At 35.2% G+C, this 23,029-nt stretch overlaps 1 protein-coding gene across 2 annotated transcripts in view; it reads right to left on the reverse strand.

Annotated features, from left to right (window-relative positions):
- The window catches only part of mon2 (Mon2 homolog, regulator of endosome-to-Golgi trafficking), a 183,599-nt gene that overhangs the window by 9,909 nt on the left and 150,661 nt on the right, over positions 1 to 23,029 (reverse strand). For both annotated transcript variants that reach the window (XM_089233152.1, XM_089233151.1), the window contains 4 exons: positions 16,584 to 16,730; positions 9,583 to 9,711; positions 5,425 to 5,542; positions 610 to 676 (listed from right to left, as the gene is read on the reverse strand). In XM_089233152.1, coding sequence (XP_089089278.1) covers positions 610 to 676; positions 5,425 to 5,542; positions 9,583 to 9,711; positions 16,584 to 16,730 — 461 coding nt within the window. The remainder of the gene's footprint in view (positions 1 to 609; positions 677 to 5,424; positions 5,543 to 9,582; positions 9,712 to 16,583; positions 16,731 to 23,029) is intronic.

A 23,029-nucleotide genomic window follows, 5' to 3' on the forward strand; every position in this document is an offset into this window, starting at 1 on the left:
TGGTCAAAATGGAAGAAATGCTTCAACAAATATAAATAAGTCAGAGCCAACAAAAAATAAATAAGTCAGAGCCAACAAAAAATAAATAAGACCAAGTTATGGTTTTATACTTGTTGGGTGAGCAAGCGGAAAACATTCTCACCATGTTTCATCAGCATCAGTAGATCAAGAGAAATATGATCTGGTGATAATAGAATTTAGCAGAAATTTTGTGCTGAAGAGAAAAACATCATATATTATATATATACACACAGTGGAACTTTGGTTAGCAAGCGATTAGGATGAGCAATTCACATGATGAGCAAAAATTTTGAACAAATTTTGACTCGGTTAACAAGCGATGATTCACATTATGAGCAAAAATTTTATGCTCTGCTTATTTATTTTCACGTTATCACAACAGAGCTGATGGTTTTTACTTTCATTTAACAAAAATGTCTTAAAAAATTATTTTCCCCTTGACAGTAATTGAAAGATCACAATTAACTCATTTCTTGACTACTGTATCAATACATATACATGCTACATATAACATTGCATATAAGATTTTGATGAAAACTTACACATTGAATTTTACAAACAAAATAAACTAAATCAAAATACAAATACCTTGAGTTGAATAGGAATTCTTCAATGACTATAGCAAGATCAGGCCACATTGATTGAAAATGAGTAGCTGTTATAGAGACAAAAAGAATGTAAATATAGATAAAAGAAATTGGTGAGAGAAGTATAATGATATTCTGGGAAACACTATTCTTATGTAATTTCCTGACTAAACTAGTGCTTGGTTGATGAAATAAAAGTCCATGCTTATAAACCATCAGAGCCAAGCAAATTTAGCTTTTAACTATGCACAGATTTCATAAACTCCACAATTTTATTCAAAGTCACCAACTTACATGGTCTATTTGAGGAACTGTCAATTTAAAGTTCAAATAAAATTTACCTAACAGAATTTTCATCTACTTGATAAGAATGATTTAAACATGATAATGCAGGGGTGCTCAAACTGTGTGCTGCCAACTTTTGTCAGGGACGGTGAGGACAAAGGTTCTTCGAAGAGACTCTTTGTTAAACTGCTCTGGGAAGCCACGAATAAGCATTGATTAAGGAAAAGGGGTGTCATGGGTGGAAAAGGTTTGAGAACCCCAGAGATAATATTTGCCTTTTCATGAGAATCTTAAAATAGCAATGTTTGTAAGATTTATCATAGTGTGCATCAAAAATCAAATAAGTTTAATGCATACATAATTTAAAAACACAATATCCTGGCCAATTTCAAAGATAAGTAACATAAAATAAGCACTTTTTTAGGCAAGGAATATATGTAAAAAGTTATTAGACATTAAGTATAGGAGTGTGATTTTTTGGAATTCTTTTGAACCATCTTTTGTTTTGAAACCATGACAACTGGAAGCAGTGTGCCTGTTATTCAACATGTTAAGCCCAGATTTGGTGGCATATGCTCAACAATAAAAAGGTATAAAGTAGTTATCTGAATTTACCCCACATGAAATTGAGAGAGCAAATAAAATCCATTATCAATGTCATCCACTGTTCACTGTTAATCTTTTTTTTCTAACTTTCCATACTGTCTCTACTAGTACGAAACTTGAAACTTTTTCAATGAGATTATTTAATGATCCCATTTTCAGTGACTTTTTTCGGGAGGGAGGGGGGGATTGTGTGGGACATGCAAAGCCAAAACAAAAATTTGAAGCTTAATATGATGGCTACCATTATTACCATATACAGAGCATCAAGAAAGTCCTTACCCAGATGTTTTTCCATTTCAAACTATTGGCCAGAGACAAAAACTTATAGTTGCAAAAATGTTGCGGTAAATATCCATGTTATAGCACTTTAATGCAAATTAATAAATTTTTGGAAAAATTACTAAACTTTACTTTTATATTTTCCCCAGAGCCAGACAGAGAAAGAGTGTCATTTCAGAAATATGTAAAACAAAATTTTTAATTGACACATGATAAACTTCTCAGCCACCTCGTTGGGCATTTTGCCTATTGTGGCATTGTATTTGTATTAGCTGAGATGTTTGAAGTTTGAAAGGGGATTTTGGGATCGCTTGAACTGAACAGCAAAATAGTAAAATTTGTACCTGACCAAATAATGAGATCAGTTTCAAATAGGTCTATGATGTTAATATATTGAGTGATTAGATTTGATATTTCACCATTTTGAAAGAAATATACCAATAAAATTATTTAATGCAATTACTTGTTTGCAAACACAGTTACTTTATTCCATTCATTCATTTTGACATATCAAATACAGTTGAATCCCACAATAATGAACTCCAAGAGACAGAAGAAATCATTTCATTATAAAGAAATTCCTTGTTATCTGCATTGTTCCTATGTAAACTTACCTGGGGAATTAGAAAAGTGTTTGTTGAAACAAGATTTTTTTGCTATAATGGTATTCGTTAAAACAGAATTCGACTGTACATACTGAAATAATTAGATAACTTTACTTATTATAAAATCACAAATATGTAACAGAGTGACATTAAAGGGGGAAATAAAAACTTCTAATTATTCCAATTAATATTTTTTAACCCCTCATTTGTTTTTAAAAAACAGACAATTCCGAAACTTTGAGACTAAATATCTCACCCAGTTTTTGTTTAAAGTTTTTCAATTTTAAGACAAACTGTTTTCAATTTTAGGATGAAAAAGCTGTTAATTTTTTTTTTTAAATGTATCAGTTAGCATCAAAAACTGCTTTAAAATGATCAGAAAGTTCAGAAATAGTTCAAATACATTTCTGATAAAAAAATTAAATTCAGTCCTGACATGCACAATTGTACATGTCAAAGTTTTGAGCTTTATAAGTAAAGAAATAATTCATCTCATTCAAATTTATTTCAGCTAAATGTGATATAGGGTATATTTTTATTAACATACAATTTTTTTCCAGAATTTCATTGCTAAATTTTATGTGATACACTTAATACATGGAAAATATTCACAACTTGATGAGAACAAATGACATTTTATAACACACTGACATATGTTTCGGTACTCATGGGTGCCATTATCAAGGTGGAAAAACATGTCCTCTCTGTCCCAATAAAAAACGTGGTCAGAATGAAAGAGCAGTCTGAGTTGTTCCCTTCACTTCAGTATTTTTATCATCAGTTTTGACATCATAGTTGTTGCCTTCTGTTATTAATGACGACATATGTCCAGCTTGGCCCCTTTGAATATTCTTCAAATGTTTTTCTCAAAATGAAAATATGATAGGGCAATGGAATGGAGGGCATTGATTTTGTCTCATTTACTAATTGTTCTTGAAAAGCCTTTATGTAAGGACCGTCAAAGAAGTCTAAAAGAAATGGTGATCAAACTTTTTGGATCACCTTAGCCTCTGGAAAACTGAATTTGTGGTCTTCACTCCATCAGTGTAAAGCTATTGTGGACTTATAGATATCTTGATTTTTAACATACCTCTTATATGTTTACTTGATCTACATTTCAGAGAGCATTTGGTTTGACCGGTGTAGTCTTGGGAACAATCTGTGCATGGAATATATTAAATGCCCCATTGTTTAGTTGGTGAGATGGAATCTTTCGGGGGCTAAGGCGAAAAATCTTTGGTGGCAAGTCGATGACCTGTATTTAAAAACGACTGAAAGTCTGTTTGGGTTTCATAGAGAAATGAATTAAAAAGTATGACAGCTGTATCTTCACCAAAAAAATTAGTATTATTATTGAGAATGGATTCAGTTTTTGGTCTCGTTTTTCTGATGATGTTATTGACCATTTCAGTGTTAAAACCCCTATCTATGGCAATAGCAAGAATGAAGATGAGTTCTTGATCTAATGAGTCACTGTTGGAGCAGATTTCAAAAGCTCTATGTACATACGATCGGAAAAACTGAACTTTTTTGTTTGTATGGGTGACAAGATCTTTGATGTAGAGGTAATGAAATGGAAAATGGTTTTCTGTACACCAACATTTGAAAGTTTTCTTCATTTTCAAGATCAACAGGATGGACTAAAAAAGCTAGGGTTTACAATATCCCGTGCAGTTGTGGAGAAGTGTATGTAGGTACTACAAAAAGATCAATATCAACCAGATTAGTCAAGCACAGAAAAAATTGTAGACTGGGTCAGGTTGACAAGTCAGCCGTAACGGACTATGCCCTGACCATGGATTACAAAATTTTCTTTGCGAACACCCTATATTTTCCACGCATTTTTAGAGAAACAATCAAGATCCAAAAGCACAAGAACTGCTTCAACAGAAAGGAAGAGAGGATGAAGATCAACAATGCTTGGTTTCCCATCGTAAAAATGAGATTGAAACCTAAGCATTATACAGAGCCCTTAGGAACAACTTCAGCCAATATGGAAAATCTGGCTTTTGCAGTGCAACTCAAGCAGGGAGAAGGCTTAAGTAGTAGCCTTTTGCCTGCAGTTACGTAATTCTTGAAAATGTGTATTAATAAAAAAAAATTCGTTAATGCAGAGACAGTTTGGTTGGGATTTCTGGGCAGAGGGCATATTGGCTCATTCATTAAGATTCTTAATGGCCACACACACCCGTATGACTGAATGCAAAATTAGCTTTATGCACTACTTCATTTGATTACATACAGCATGGAAAGCTAACAGAGTGACAAGTAATTAATTGACGAGATGACCCACTTTCATCTATATGAAATATGGTCAGATGTAGGTGTCTGTGTCAACTTTATGAGCTATATGCTGCAATCAACAGCAACCACCAGGGAAGTTTTAAGGCTGAAGTTGTATTCTTACTTCAGCATACTTGTGGTGCTATATTTCAATGCCTTTTTTTGAAACTTTAACCCTTTATATCCTGACAGTACTTTGAAGTACCAGGTTAGATAATTTGTTTTGAACTAACTAATTATTTCAAAAGCATTATTTGTTTCTGTCTTTAATTTGAACTAAAATGACCTACAAAATAATTTACATGATATAACTATTTATTTTATCATCACATTACATTTATATGATAATTTTCTTATAATTTTCTTCTTATTCTACTTTTCCCAATGTCGGATATGAAGAGTTAATCATTTGTATCTATCAGTGTTAATAATGCAAGTATATTACAACTGATTATGATGATTCTTTCATGATATTGCAATTTAAAATCACAGGTGTAAAATAGAAAGTTTATAGATTTATTAAACAGATATAGTGAATAAAGAACTCTTCCCTCTCAACTTTATGAAGAATTTGTGAAGTACTCATATACAATTCTGTTGTAGACAAATATTCTTTAAAAAAATATATATTCACTTTGAAAAATTAGTAACAGATATATACAAAATTACAAAGCATTACTCACACAACTTTTGGATGTTTTTCATATGTTTAAATTGTTTTTGTTTTTTTTAATTTTTAGATGTATAATTGAACTTACGATGCTGCCGTGCAACAGGTAGTCCCACATGGAGAACTTTGAGCAGCACACTAACTGCCAGCTTCCAAGTCATTTGGGAAGGACAGTTATATTTCATACTTAACGGTATTCGAAGAGACTATAAAGACACAATGAAAACATGTGAATGCATGGACCGCTAAGAAAAAAATTAATGAGACAAAACTGAATATCACATAAAGGTCTATTTATACATAGCAGTCACAGCTGCATGTGTTCTGAGAGATCTGCCTCATCTCTACAAAACATATTAGGATCAGATTCTCAACTGCTCTTGATGAGTGTGAATGAATAAGGACATTTTTTTTGAAATGAGACTAGCAGTGACTGATGCCTGTGGAAAGACCTTTGAAATATTATATGGTCAGATCTCAGTATAACGCTGCCCCTGAAGACTGAATAAGAATGATTTCATAAGTGGGGTGATATTTTGCAATAATAAATTAATAACCACTCTCATTTTTCACATTCATACATCATTGAATAATGCTGTAAATTCATAAATTTTGCTTTTTTTTGCTTTGAATATCAAACATATGTACCTGGAACCGTCCCTAACAGACACTCCCTGTTAATGGACACTTTTCTAATCCCTGGTTCCATAGATTATGGCTCGAATATATTTCACTCACTCAAATCACAAGCAAACTCTCTATTTTTTTTTTTTTTCATTCACTGAAGAAATAACTTTGCTATAAGACAACTTCCAAAAAACAAAAAAACTATGGCTTTGGATATTTTTGTCATACTCTGATGGTTATCTGAAAAATTGCTCACAAAAAAAGTTTTACCCCGTTTCATTGACAAATTTCCATTTTCTTCCACCCTAACTCCTGTAATCGCATACCCAGCCTTTAATTTTGATTGCTACCAAAAAGGGAGACCAATCTATGGCCATATTGAATTCAGTTTGTCTTGTCTTAAACTCCTTAACTGTGTTTTTTGACCGAGGTTTAAAATAGCAGACACCTCTAGCTAGTGTTTTCTTAAACAAGGTCATAAAAATTTGATAAAAAAGAGCCAAAAATTTTTGCGTCAAACTTTTCGTATAGTTGCTGTGACGTTTTCTCTTTGGCTGTCCATTCCTTTTTTTACTCCCAAATTTGCTTGTTAAACTGCAAAAGAAAAGGTTCTTTTTCTTTTAAAATTTCTTTCATATTACTTTATAATTTTAGTGTATAGCACTAAAATTATAAAATAATACGATGACAAGTTAAAGTCGCTCATAACACAAAATGGTTGAGAAATAATAAAAACAGTAAAATTCTATGTTAATACAAGGTAAAAAGCATAGCATCGAGGATGTGGGGACAGATCATGATTTTTTAAATGATGATCCATTTTTTTGAAATATATGACATCCATATTTGTTATGGGCATCTTTTTCTCAGCCACCTCGCTGGGCATTTTGCCTGTTGTGGTGTTGTATTTGTATTTTTTATCTGCAGCTTCTATTTTTCTTCTCTCAAGTCCATCTCTGTATTCATTTGTAAGTTTCACTTTCTCTAGGAAGCAAAAAAATAAAACAAATTCATCTGACTGATTTTTTTTAATTAGTTGTCATTGTGTGCATATGGACACAAAGAGTGTTTCAAATTTTTATACAACTGTGTATTTCTGGTGTTCCAGGTAGGTCTAACTTCTGTGTATAACTTCACTCAATAGACATTGTTCTAAAAATCCACTTATATGACTTAATTCTCTGGTGTTTAGTTGGGCTGATTAATATATACTTTTATGGTGATTTTTTTTTTAATATGTTGATATTAAATATATATATTACTGTAAAATGATAAATCCGGGGGTTTAACATTATCACTGTGTGTGTGACCATTTTGGAAATTTCTTTTTTTTCATAAACCGAGAATTTATAATTTTTGATAGGATTTTTGCTGCCAGGGGCAAACATTATTTTGCTGCCCCACAGCTATGAAATTTTATAATGGTGTCTTTTGTTCCCACTTAAAACTGCCAACCACTGTTGTACCTCCCCATTAATGGACAAAATTTTTGGTTCAATAAGTGTTCATTGTCAACAGGTTCTACTGTACTTTCATGATCTTGAAAAGTAGCATAAATTATACGTATACTGTCTGAAGTAAAAAAAATATGTGCAACTAGCAAAATAGTTTGAGTACTCTAAAATATGACATTTTTTAGCATGAAAACCTCTCTCAATTTCAGTTACGAAAATAAGATCAAACGCTTACAAAAATGTTTGAAGACGTTTCTACGGATGAAAAATCTATAAATGAGTCAGATTGGTATATGTTTTTCGTAATATCTTGCAAAGATGCCATGGATGTTGCATATGAAATGGAAGTTTCATATTTTACTGCTAAAATTTCGAATAGATTGCCTATGATAATATTTTTTGCATTACTCACCATCGCTGCAATAAATGCAAGGGTGCTACTGTTATCAATGAAAGAACTTCCAAATGAATTCAAGAAAAGAAGGCTCTCTCTCTCATAAAGGCTCTAGCCCTTCAACTAATCGGATCCAAAATCACGAAAAGAGTCTACACTCCAACCGAAAGGGAGATTCAAAACAAAATTTTCAGCTTGCGAACCATTTGCAAAGAAGATAAAGACTTCATACAAATGTTGTAATTTGTGCGTGCAAGAAAAAGACAGAAAAATAAAAATCAGCTGCTTCAAGTACAGCAAGAATACGTGTCAAGAACATACTGTGAGTCTTTGCACAGAGTATGTGGAATAATGTAAGTTTCATATCAAATATAAGCAGAGGTATTTACTAACAATTTCTCCAATTTGAATTAAATGTTGTTTTCAAGATACATATTTACTAAAATTTAAATTTGAAAAAAACACGTTTCAGAAGAAATTAAGTAGTGGGGTGTGAAACACTCCCTTGCAAGCTCTCGTGTTCTTTCCTGTAGCATGCGTACTCTCAGGTTAATGTACCTTTCTCATTATGCCATTTATTCCAAGAAATAAATTGAATTTTCTCTTCTTTTTTTAACTACTGTAATATTCTGCCTATAATGCATAGCCAAATATAATCCCTGAACAAAAAATATCACATAAATGTTTTAGTATACATAACATTTACCACATAAACATAATATGTGGGGAGGAAAACACTACAAGCCTTTCAATTTGGCTGTACAAAAAATAAGACATCAAAAAATGTGATGAATATCAATCAAGCACTAGGTAAATCATCAGACAAGGAGCGAAATAAATCTAACGATAAAAATGTATCCTTATTCCTATTGAACTGATTTTCTTCAATATCATTTGACATGAGAATGCTAAAATGCTTATAAATTTAACCTTTTGGAAAGCATTTTTTCCCTTGTTCTTCTTAGTGGCAAAATATCTTAATTTTATTAATCAACTAATTAATTATATTTTTTTGTGGTTAATTAATACTTACAAGTCCAATTTTATGGTTGCAATTCTGGTTTATAAGATGTCAGAACCTGCACAAATTTGGTGACACATGATAGTATAGCTGCCTCTAGACATAATGATAATCCCTCCATAATGATATTTTTTCTTGGTCTGCAGAGTATCATTATATCAGAATTTCACTGTGTCTACATAAATATTGCATTTAAAAATATGGGATTTTCAGTAAATGACATTTTGGAGCATGCTTTACATTTCACTAATCAAAAGTTTCAGCACACTGGGACTATATAAAAAGTTGATTTTTATATTTTTTATGCATACAACCCCTTAAAACAATTACAGTAGACTTTCAATAATCCAGCGTTTTCAGGCCGATTTTCTTTGAGTGTAGAAGAGAAAAACGTCTCTCCCCTGCATCTCTGTGAGCAGAACTTCATATTATTTAAATGGGCTTTTCCAATTAGTGTGGAGTAATCCAGTGATTTCGGTAATTTGGCACATCCTTGTCTGATATATGTGCTGGATTAACAAGAGTCTAACTGTACAACATTTTGAGAAACTGCTTGTCATTTTGAAAACTTTTGTAATCTAAAGTAAATGATTACAAAGATGGGATTCTAAGGTCACACCATTTGAATGTGGGTCAGTATGAATTCCACAAACTTAATGTGAATTTGAATAGTTTAGAAAAAAATTGAAATGAGACCAATTTTCAGCAACATGAAACATAGATGAAAAATTTTAATAAATGCTCACTTACCTTGATAATTGAATGCAAAACATTGGAAGATATCACATTTTGCCTTTGAGCTGTTTGTTGATATAAACTAATGACCATTTCAAGAGCTTTTTCTCCAAAAGGCACAAAGTTCATTGTGACCCAGTCAGTCTGAGGAAAGGAATAAAATGAAAAAAAAAAAAAAGAAGACTTTTTTCATAATAAAAACATTTCTAATTAATGAAAACTGAGAGCAATAAGTAGCTATGTTAATTAGAACCGAACTTTTCTTAGTTACTGTCATATGAAAGTACTTATTATCTGCAATAGTTAATTCTAAAACTTTTTGGAAAATAGCCTATGACTTACATATGAGAAATATCTGGCTAAACTGTGTAGGATGTGTAAAAATTAAATTTTATCAATATTTTGAAGAGGACAAATTTTTCTTTGCAGCATTGTCACTAGACAATAATTCATTTGTCATAGTCTTACACTGCATTATATTTCAGAAACTTGCACTCATGTGTTCAATTTCAGCATTAAAAAGTGCATAGTGACTCATTTTGAATTTAACAATCCATGTTTCACTCAGAAGATAAGTAGATTAACTAGTAGAGTAACTATTCTGGATGGTGCAATAATCTAGAATAATTGTAACAATAATAAGATGGACAAGGCAGAATCAGATGATTGTGCGACCAGCCCAAACTAACCCAACAGCATCATTGTCTACCATCCAATGTGCTACAGACTCTTCCATACCACCAATGGTATGCCATCTCATGACACTTGGCTGAGGTAGAGTTACACTCATGCTGACCTTTAAAACATCTGCTTTTTTAACCCCACAACATCGACAGTCATCTGGAAAGGTGCCTTAGCCGCTCATTATAGCTACCAGCAAACTGGTATCACATTGTGTTCAGCAATGAATCCTGCTTCAATAATGGAGCAGATGACCATCTGTGGAGGTGCCTGGGACAGGGGTCCCAATCAGCCTTTGTTTTAGAGACACACAGCCATTAGCCCTGGTATGAATGTTCACGGTGCTATCTCTTAAGACAACAGGTCACCCCTAGTCATCCTGGGTAAAACTTTAACAGCTCAATGATATGTAGGTGACATCCTGCGAACAAACAGCCATTTTCTAACAGATAATGCCAGACAACTGCCTCCATGCTTTTGATACTCTTTGGCCAACAAAATCACTAGACCAGAGGTTCTCAACCGGTGCTCAGCGGAGCCCTTGTGGCTCCTTGTGCACTCTGCAGGGGCTCCGCGGCCACCCGAGGAAAATATAAAAAAACTGTAAAATTTAAAAAAATAATTATAAATATTTTCAAATAGTAAAAATAAATCTAACTTTGATGAATAATTAAAAAAATGGACTACAGGGCTCCGCCATAGAATGTTTTTACTTAAAAGGGCTCCACGAGTCAAAACAGGTTGAGAGCCGCTGCAGTAGACCATTTGCCAATTGACCATGTATGGGATATGTAAGTCAGGCTCACCCAGATGTTGCAAATCTGGAGCAACAGTTCAGAAATGCTCAACAGAATGTATCACAGAATGAGATCATTCCGTCAATCCTTCATCATTCCTTACAAAGACTTGTACAAGTATGCATTGCCAACAGGGAAGGTTTAATTTATTACTGAACATGTGCGATTGCTAGCCACTGATGGGTTCTACAATCTCTTGAATTTTTAATCATTTCATTATGTGTGTATGGGCTTTATGCATATTTAATTTCAATTATAAAGTCTATTTTATTCGTGGTGCTTTGTTTTTTTTTTTTTTTTTTGCAAAAGAGTGTATGAACAAAAATAAAAAAACACTTCCATAATCATATTTTATATTCACATGTAAATAACAATATTCTTTTATAGTTATTGGTCACTCTATGAAGAATTTGTGTAGAGGTGCCACAATGTAATGATTGGATCATTTACTATCCTGTATGGGGGTGAAAATTACCAAAACTGTGTTCTTAAGAATCAAAAATCATAGACGAAAAATATTTCTTCCTATCCAAGATGGCCAAAAAATGGTGGTTGTCAATGCATGCATGCTTAAAAAGGATTTCAAGGTTAGGTTTGCAAGTGGGTCTGCAACAAATTTATGTATGTGGTATAGTACAATATAAATACAAGGGCCGCAACAGGCAAATTGACTAATGAGGTGACTGAAAAACTCAAGCCCATAAAAAATATGGATGCCAAATATAACCAAAATATCCAATATAAAAGCATCTTATCGCCAAAAAAAATAATATATATAACACACTGCCGATAAAAAATATTTATGTTTGTCTTATCTAAGCATGGATAGCTTCTCGATTTATCCCACTGTCTATTGTACTTCTTTTTAAATGCATCAATTGTTAGAATTCACAACTCCCAGAGGTAAGCTATTCTATTTATTGACAACCCTATTGGAGAAAAGCTCCTGCAACACTACAACCTGGAATTGTCCCTTACTAAATAATACTAATGTCCCCCTTGTAGAAACAGTTGACTGATGGTGTATTAATAACTCCTGGTCTATCCCATCCATCCTGTTGAAAATTCTGAACAATTTGATCATACCCCCCCCCCCCCACCGAAACATGTGTTCTTCCAATTGTAAACAAATTCAAGAAATAGAGTCTTTCTTCATAGCTCAAGACAAAAAGAGCATGCGTAGCTCTTCTCTGAAACCCCCAACCAAGTCTATGTCCTTCTGTAGGTATGGTCTCCAAAACATTACGGCATACTCTAATGCAGGATGAACTAAGCCTCCAAAAAACTGAAGAATGACTTTAGAAGAACGCGAAGAGACCTTTTTGAAAATGAAACCAAGCATTCTATTCGCTTTTCTGACCACCGCTGAACAATGTTAAAAAAAACTAAGCCGCTCATCAATAAGAATTTCGGAATTGGTTGCCCTAGTTGCATCCAGGATAGTGATACCATTCAACTCATAAGTGAAACATGGGTTGTTTGAACCAAAATGAGCAACCATGCACTTGTCAATGCTAAACGTCATGCTCCATTCATGTTTAGGTTGATCTGGAGCAACTCCCTATCGCTTTGATTCCCGACTACCCCCATTAGCTTCACGTCATCTGGGAATTTGCTAATAATCCCATCGATACCCTGATCGAGTTTATCGATAAAAAATGAAAAAGTATGGGGGTCAAAAATACTTTCTTGAGGGACTACACTTTTGACACATCTGCCCAATCAAAAACTTTCTGTTCACCACAACCCGCTGTGACCTATCTCGCAACCATGATTTTGGTTTGAACTGGACTTCAACAAGTTGCCCCCCACCCCTAATCTCACGTAAAAATGCTTCAAGTGGCTTCCCCATTTTGGACCTGAGTGAATGCTTTCTAGAAATCAAGGTAAGCAATGTCTACGTTTTTGCTTTTTCCCAAAGCTATAGTCAGGTGATCATAGAAGCCAAAGAGGTTGGTTACACATGACTTCCCCTTCCTGATTTTCACACATTGCATTAATCTTGTCTACCCACTTCACCAATTGCCTTTTGATAATAGTTTCCAAAAATTTTGAGAGGGAACTTGTCAAACTCACTTAACAATAATTTGACACGGTTTCTCTACTACCCATTTTAAATATAGGAACCACATTAGCAAGCTTCCAATCCCCTGGAATGCCTTCAGCAACACTACTTCTGTAAATCTATGCAACAGCTCATTTGCACATTTCCTATAAGAACCCAATGGAATAAAATAAAATCAACTCCAGCAAATTTTATCACATTGGCTCATTGCATAAGGGATCGGTGCTTTTCTTTTGCAACTACGCTTTCAAAGAAGATGGTTTTCAACATACTTCTTAATCTTATGTAAATTTATTCAATTTTAAATGGATTTTTACCATTATTTATTTATTTTTAAAATAAAATGTACTAATTAAAAAAAAATCTAAGTCAATATTATATTTTGTCATCAAAAAATGGTGATTGTGGAAAATTGTGATACAGCCACCAGTCACTACTGGTTATTAATACACTATCAATGCAGTGCTTTGACAAGGAGACAGCAGTGTTGGTTGGCAAATTTTATATATATGTAGGAGCAATTTCGGGTTGTGGTGTCAATGGAAAAATTACTTTTTCCCTTTTTACTTATGTCCTTTTGGCAAAGGACATTCAGATGACATTCAAAGAGATGCAAACATGTGAAATAGCTTACCTTCAGCAATTGTAAATTCCACCACGATAGAAATGTCCAAGAGGGAAAATGCATTGTGTGAGAAAAAATAAAAATTATGTATTCTAGGATGACAAGCATATTTTTATGAGCAGTATACACTCTTATGAAATAATTATGGTCCTTCACTCGTGTGACAGATCAGAGTGAAAATGAAGCATGTGTGAAGTTTATGTCACTGTCATATAAAATTTTAGGAACACTCATTGGCATGTGTGACAGCACATTGTGCTGCTGGTTTAGCCAGACCAAATACTCTAAAATCTACTAGTTTAGGGCAAAATAATTACTTGAACTTTCTTTGTGTTGGACTTGACAACTATTGGACTCAGGAAGCTAGTAATAGCAACTGTATTTCATCACACAATTGACAAGTCCAACACAAAGTTCAAGTAAAAAAAATTTAACTACTGGAACCTTGGTTGGCAGAAGTGCATGATCTGAATATTGAGAATGTTAAGTCCATATCTGTATTGATCACTGTGTTTGGTTCAATCCAGACTGCTACACTGAACTCGCTACTTGTGGCCAAGACCTCACCACCAGGGGTGGCTTAAGAGAGGATGCGGCTCACCCGGGTGGCAGGTTGTAAGGGACGGCAATGTAGACTTTAGTGTTAAGACCCCAAAACTTAACACGGTAAAAATTCACATGGCATCATGCTTTTGAGTCATACTTTGACAACGGAAACATTAAAAAAATAGGCAGGGCCTCTCACCATAATACCAGTAACAAGAATGTAAGCTATCGTTGCGGCTTAAGACAAAATCTGTATCGTGAGGGACTTATTTTTTGCACCTCTTGCCTCACCCATAGCCCCCAATTTAGTCCAGCAGGGACCCCAAGCTGGAGCCCTGTCATTCCATCCTTGGGGGTCACGCCCCTAGCTCACAATTTATCCACTCAATTCGTAACAAAAAAAACTTCTTTTCACCCTTTCATCTCAGATTTTGCACCCCTCCAGAGCACACAGAAAACATTTTCTTTGATTTTTTTCGGCCAATGGAACTTTTTCTTAACCATTCACATCAGATTTAGCATCCTTCTTGAGCGGTGCCCGTGTGGCCGCAATGGGTTGATTGCCAAGCGCCGCCACTGTACTCTATCACAAGGGAGCAAGTTTGCATTTTGGTTCCCTGACCAATGCATCCCCCCCCCCCCAAGGACTCGGGACAATTTTCATTATTTTTTGGCTTTTTCACACTATAAATTAACTATAGAAGGGCTTGTGAGAAGTCTGACGGGGGGGTCCCAGCAAAAAGTCCCAGCCTAGGGGCCGTGCTCAAGGATAGGGCAGGACCTCACCCAGAATTTGTTCCACAATAGTCAAATGGAAGCAAAAGGAAAATTTGGCTTCTCACTTGTCCGGTTCCTGGAGTACCACACACACACACATTTGAAAAAAAAAATCATAATAAAAATAACCTCGTCATATATCATCTTTACGGGATAAGTGATGATGGCTCACAAAAATAAGTGCTGTTTCAATGATTAAGTTATCTGGCATTATTAAGAATGGTAAAATAATTCACATACGATATAATAATTCACATATTGCACATAAACAATGATGTGTGGCTTTCTTCTGAAAAAAAAATCAGGTTTATCTCGAGGTGCCCTTCACTGAAGCTCTCTCAGCCTCCTGCCAGGGTCACCATTAGGGGCAGCACATGAGGCTTTGCACCCGGGTGGCAGGTAAGCTCGAGCCATCCCTACTCACCACAACAATGTGTCAGAAGTGTGTAAAATTGACACACTTAGCATTAAATAGGTAAACTAATATGGATACATTCAAATAAATAGAATCAGTAAATTCAATCATTTCAAGGTCATTTCTAAATAGTTATAAAGCTACTTGTACCTTTATTAGATGAAATCTTGGAATATCATTCAAAACATAGGTGCTGGAAACTAAGGGCTGAGGCCATTTGAGCCCCCAATAAATTTTGTAAAGGGCCTGAGCCCCCAAATAATTTCTGAAAATACAATGCACCTTCCATCTCCTGCATACACACTTGAGTTCTGTATATACAGGACGACCAGCAACTTTCAGACCCCCCCCCCCCATGTTTTATTCATGTTGGCACCTCTGATTCAAAATATACAGGGTGTTTCAAAAAGGATCGTCCAATTTAAAAAAATCATAACTATTCAGCTTTTAATTCATTTTGATTGAATAATGTATGGGTAGAAAGAGGGAAATCTTGAGTTTCATGCAGTTGCCAACAGGTAGCGCTAATGCTCTTCCTTCGGCCACCACTTTCGTGTTTGTCAACATTGGCTTTTCCCACAGTTAGAAACCGATTTGGATTACTTCATTTTCCAGCAGGACGGGGCACCACCACACTGGAGCTTGGACATTCGAGAATTTTTGAACAATGACATTCCTAAATGATGGATCAGCCTTACGGGACCTGACGATTCAGTTAAACATCACTGGCCTCCAAGATCGCCGCACCTCAGCATGTGATTTCTTCTTGTGGGGGTTTATAAAAGACTATATGTGCCTCCCCTTCCAGCTACATTAGCCGAACTGAAGATATGCATAAAAGCAGCAGTGGATGCAAACATGTTTGCAAAAGTTTGGATCGAATTTGACTACCGTATAGGCATATGCTCTGCATCCCAAGGTGGACATATTGAGCACCTTTAATTTTATTTCAAAAAAGCTTTATGATTAGCCATGTAATATAAAATTAATCTTAAGTGTCTATGCGTTCAATATTTTTCATGATATACGCATTTCAAATCGGGTGATTCTTTTTTGAAACACCCTGTATTATAAATAAAATATCAATAAATAAAAATACACTGAGCTTACATTTGAGGACTGTTTGTAGTTTATAGCAGCTGGTGGTCTTAATTGTCCGTATGGTGGAGCATTACAAGCAAAACAAGAAAAAATAAGAAGTTGATTGAAAATAGCCGGAAGCAGATCTTGCATATTTTCATTTTTATCAACAGATTCCTGTAAATGCAAAAAAAAATATAAATAAATAAATAAAAATAAAAATGAAATGTGTTAATATTATACAGAGATAAAAAAAAAAGACTTTTGCAGATGAGAGCAGTCATAATCTTAAATACAAGGTGATTCAGGGGAAACTCATGGGCAAAAGTTTAAAAAGTGATAAAACATATCTAAATCAACAATTTTCATTGCACAATGCATATTCATTGAGCCACAAGATGGTGCTGTCATTGAAAACACGTAGCACTGGTTTTGCCAGTCATTGCCATTTCTATAAATAACGGATAGCAGAAAGGATGGCTGATTTCTTGAACCAGGAGAAGGCGGCCATGCATTTAATGTGTGGTGCCGCCTTTGCTGATTAATGTGAAACCTGCTATTCCTTCTGCAATCCACAAAATGACGACGAGCAGCAGAACCAGTGCTTTTTTTTCTAGCAGTTCACTGCTTCCATTGCTACCATGCACTGTATGATGAAAATTGCTTGTTCAGATATATTCTATCATTCCTTAAAGTTTTCCCCATAAGTTCTAAATCATACAAAGGTTTTTAACAGCTGGCTGATTGGAAGATATATTTTGGAAAGAGAGAAAATTCAACTGCCCCTGCAGGGAATCAAACCCACCTCCTTTCACTTCCAGGTTATTTTGTTGCATGTGTAGTGTAGTGGTGTAGTTGTTTAGGGTGTTTACCCGGACAGTGAAAGGACGTGGGTTCGATTCCCCCACAAGGGCAGTTGAATTTTCTCTTTCCAAAATATATCTTAGCATCAGCCAGCTGTTAAAAACCTTTGTATGGATAGTGGAGAGTGACATCATCCTCAGACAAGTTCTAAATCACCCTGTACAATTTATTCAAATACATACAGATATGTGAAGTTAACTCTGAAGAAATGCAGTTCTAGCTTTATTAAGAGTATTATGTAAAATGGAATTAAAAAAATATGTAATACATGTAAATAAAGAGCTCATTCAGGTTAAAAAAAAGTATAAATATAAAATGGTTGAGAATTACGATGCATGCAATTGATAACTTTAGTTGCACCACTGTTACTTTATGCATATGAAATTTAACGTTAATATTTACACTTGGACCTCAAGTTTTTAGGCCAATTTCAATGTTTTTCTATGTCACTATGTCATTCCTGGGATTTGAACACAGACCTGTTGAACTGGAGTGTGTGTACTAACCACCCGACTGCTAGGTGGCAAGATTTATTCAAATTAGGCAGCCATATATATATATATATATATACATATTTTAAATAAAATTAACAATTTTTTTTTCTTTATTTGCACATGAAAGGAGTTGTTAGCCATTTTTGGATGACAAACAATGGATATAAAATACGCATTATTGGCAACGGAACTCAAGGCAGGACTGAAGACAAGCTAAACAGGCTCTTGGGAACCAAACCAAATATCGCCAAAAAACTTATTTTAATGAATAGGAAACAAATTGAACAGGTTGTACAAATCATCAATGGTTATGCTCACCTAAGCAAAATATCTACCCAACTGTGGCTATACAGATTTGTCCATCTGCCCTCTGAGCAGAGAAGATGAAACTCCACTTTTCACTCTGTAGGATGATGCCCTGCGTTCTTTTTTCCCAAGAAGGAACTGCTTTGGTAATCACCAAGTGCTATAATAAATGCAACCAGCATTCACAACTTAGGAAATTTTTTAAATTATACTAAACATCTGAATTCATGATGAGTATCAATTCACTGCTCGGATTACATCTCTGTGTTAATGCTCGATAAATATATGTTGAGTTTCTGGCCATACCCTCAGGAATTCTCCTCTGCCCCTTATCTTAGAAAATATAGCAGATAGGAGCAAACTCCCCACTTACTTCAGCTGGCATCATTTTTCGGATATCTCATAACTGTTCTAATTACAGGTCTCAATATTCAATGGTATCAGATATCGTAGTGCCTCTCCCAATAATATTGCGGAAAAGCTTGGAAAATCTCCACAGAAGGCTACTTCTTCACATTCTCATGAATCACAGCTCATGTTTTTCTACTTGGTGTTAAAATAATAGGCATAATTGCCTAAGCTATTCCTTCTGGGACACAAACAAATGCTGATGATAGAAACTGTTAATATCTTGTATTAAACTGAATAAACACAATTTTTTTTTGACGAGTTTCCAACAAATTGATGCATACTGGAAAGTCCTATGCATACGTTGTATAACTAATGTAAACATGAATGTTTTGAGGTATGATTGTTATATATGGGCTCTTCACAGAGAAAAACACACAGCATCCATTTTCTAAACATTTATTACACAAGGCGATCACAGACAGACATAACAAAAAACATGGCCTTTCCCGCCGGCAAACTCCTGTTGCCAATCTTCTAAATCTAAATCGTTTCCTGCATTCTGCAGCGCCATCTACCAATTAGAAAACAAAGTTATAACTAAAAATCCTACAGCTCGGCCATCCTATGGCTCACTGACCTCAGTGACATTTAAATTAACACAATATTCGTACAAGCATGAACAATTCGAAACACAATATTTGTATAAGCATGAAAACAAATGAACACAGTATTTGTATATATAACCATGAAAAGAAATGAACACAATATAACTCTATCAATTGAGACATTATAAACATGTTCTATAACAACAGTTAAGGCAGTAATGGTGATATGACCCCGAATGTTCACCAACTTTTTTGACCTCGGGTCTGTCTTTAGGGTTAATTGGGTCTCACTTTCATTGCCTCATACAAACCAAAGAATTTGGGCCTCAATTTTAGTCCAGAACCGAATTCAGTTCTTTGTGTAGCCCATAGATCACCAATTTGATAATTGTGGGATTTTTCCTTTTTCCTGTTATAACTCTGCCTCTTATCAGTCCGAGTCATGCGTGAAAGTTTTCCTCTGCCTTTCATCTGATGCCATTTCTTCGACCATGGAAATTCTGCTTGACAAATTCATGTCTCTCAGGGAAAGATGGGTGTTGAGATCTCTGGTAGATAGGCTTTTTGTTGTTGAGAATGATTCTAGAAGAATAGATAAACTTTGCCTAGTAACACTCAGAAAAATTCACCAACGAAAAAGGTAAAAGAAATTACGAAAAACTCCTCATGCATTTCGACACGCTATGGTTACCATCTTCACAGGATAACCTCTCTCGCTGACTGAGGGTTTGAATACCAAACCTTAACGCTCAGTTGCTCAGCGGAATGAAAAATATACGTCTCTGCTTACATCATATGTCTTGATCAAAATGAAGTTGAGCACCTGCATGTAGGTCTTCTCTACCATCCTGATTGGCTGATTGTGAAATGGAGCTATCTGATTGGTCTATTTCAATTTTCTTACAATTCCTGCTCGTAATGAACTTTAGCCATGGCGTTGCAATCGGGGGTGTTGATTTATTGTTTACCAATTTATTTTTGAAGGCCTGTTTTATATATATATATATACCTTCGTAGAAGTCTAAATCGGTCGTGTACTTTATGGAAAACTGCAGCTTCAAAGGTTTTTAACAGCTAGCTGATGCGAAGATATAGTTTGGAAAGAGAAAATTCAACTGCCCCTGCAGGGAATCGAACCCATGTCCTTTCATTTTCTAGGTGAATGCCCTAGACCACTAGACTACAGAGAAAATGAATATCTCAATCTTTCCTTGGAGCTGATGTGCACTGAACGAGACCATACATGGATGGTCGGACTTAACTCAGGCCAAAGCTCACAGTTGCTGACAATGCCCTAGTGGTCCAAGGCGTTCACCCGACAAGTGAAAGGATGTAGATTCGATTCCCTGCAGGGGCAGTTGAATTTTCTTTCTTCCCAAACTATATCTTTGCATCAGCTAGCTGTTAAAAACCTTTTTATGAAAAGCAGAGAATGACATCATCCTATGATAAGTCGCCATCTGGTGGCATTTTCAGCAACTGTGAGCTTTGGCCTGAGTTAGGTCCCACCATCCATGTATGGTCCCATTCAGTGCTCACAAGCTCCAAGGAAAGATTGAGATATTCGTTGCCTCTGCAGTCTAATGGTGTAGGGCATTCACCCGGAAAGTGAAAGGACGTGGGTTCGATTTCCCATAGGGACAGTTGAATTTTCTCTCTTTTCAAACTATATCTTCGCATCAGCCAGCTGTTGAAAACCTTTGTATGGATAGCAGAGAGTGACATCATCCTCGAAAACTACAGCTTCCTGAAATTTTAATCTATGGCTCTCTTGCTAGCAGTGAGCGGCGATGGTCAATTTTTCACATTCTTGATTTTTAATACAACGAGCATGCTCATTCAATCTAGTTTTATGGGTCTCCTTGTCTGTCCTATATAACCCAGAGGACAATCACTGCATGGAATATAATAAATGCCCCATTGTTTATTCTGTGGTATAACATCTTTAGGGGTTTGAAACTAAAGTTTTTAGTAGGTACATCTATGGTAAAAGTTTTCCAAAGTAGTAGTTCTTGTAGGTTTCATGAATTTTTGACTCATTTCGTCTACAATTTTGGTGTTGAACCCTCTATCTTTAGCAATCGCTCTGATGGTTTCTAGTTCATGGTCTAGTGTGTTACGATCTGAGCAGATGTTAAATGCTCTTGCTACATAAGTGCGAAATGCAGAGAGTTTCTGTTGCGTGGGATGGCACGATCTAGAATGAGGTGGTAGTGAGACAGAGAAAAGCTTGCGATATACAGAGGTTTGGAAATGTGGTTTCTGTTTAGTCACTAATAGATCCAAGAAGGAAAGTTCATTGTTTGTTTCAAAATGAGATGTGAACTGAATGTGAAGGGTCTAATGACATAGACCCTATTTACTATGACAACCATATTTTTATGGGCATCTTTTTATCAGAAACCTCGTTGGGCATTTTGTCTGTTGTGGCGTTGTATTTGTACTTGTATAACAAGTAATAATTGTTTTAAATCATCTTTGGAATCATTCCAAAGTATGAATATATCATACACATATCTTCCATAAAATGAGAATGGCATGATGTTCAATAGCTTACTCTCAAACTCGTCCATATATAAATCACACAAAATTGGGGAGATGGGATTTTCCATTGCTAGACCATCTGTCTGTGTGTAAAACTTGTTGAAACTGAAGGCTGTTTGTGAGACATGTGAATGTGAGCTTGCATATTTCTTCTACTTCAGGCTGTGAAAAGTTATGTTTTAACTAGTTCTTTTCTATAGGCAACTAATACTACCAGTTATGGGAACGTTAGTGAACATTGAGACTACGCCAAAAGACACCATGTTAAGCTGGTTGGGTTCAACTCTACGTATGATTTGAGCAAAGCTTGACGAATTTCTAACTGTGTTACTGTTTGATTTAGTGAGTAGAGAGAGAATCGGAACAAGGAATTTAGCCTTATAACACGGAATTACATCTTATATCCAACGTTTTATTGCATAACGATCAGATGAACAATAAGGTCTCAGTAGGTTATTCACGGGAAGAATGTAAAAGCATTAAGCAATTACTCAGTGACAAAAATATCGGGATTTCTACAGCAGACAAAGGAGGATAAATTGTGTTAATGCCCAAAGTGCAATACTCCGAGTTAATGGTTTCCCATATTTCGAAAGGCCCATACAAAGAATTAAGAAAGATCCATCTGATGCCCACTTGAGAAAATTGAAAGAGGTGGTAAAAACGAGTGTCTCTTCCAGATGATGTAAAAAAGATCGTAATTCCATCAAACGCCATTTCTTCTCATATCTATGGTCTACCCAAAGTGCAAAAACCCACATTATCTCTCCGTCCTGTAGTTTCTAACATAGGTACAGCTTCATATAGCCTCGCTAAATTCCTTGTTCCGATTCTCTCTCCACTCACTAAATCAAACAGTAACACAGTTAGAAATTCGTCAAGCTTCACTCAAATCATACGTGGGGTACACTGCTTAGTATGCTCATTTAACTGTACTTCCAAAAGATAAATTTGCTGAACAGGTCTTAAAAAGGTCCCTGTTTGTGTTTTAACCCTTAAAGGGTGGACCTTCCTGTCATGCCCTTTAATCAACTCCACAACTCTTGCCAAAGGCCAATACAACCGTTCCTTCGAGTTATCTCTTAACAAAACAATTTTTCCTAATTTTGATTCACGTAAATTCATAGATTAAACATGTTTCTATACCAATAAACTATGGTATTTTTTCCTAGATTGTTGTCTCAAATCACTAAATAATCTTACTCTATCTTATTTGCCTCTGCAAGCGCTTGGAATCGATTAAGTCTATGTCTATTACATCAGAGCATCTATTTTCGATCAGAAATATAGAGGACATGAGAGGAATCAAATT

Source organism: Pholcus phalangioides, unplaced genomic scaffold (genome assembly GCF_987345545.1).
Source record: "Pholcus phalangioides strain wild (caught in Gottingen) unplaced genomic scaffold, Ppha-v1.0 ptg000007l_1, whole genome shotgun sequence".
NCBI lineage: Eukaryota > Metazoa > Arthropoda > Arachnida > Araneae > Pholcidae > Pholcus > Pholcus phalangioides.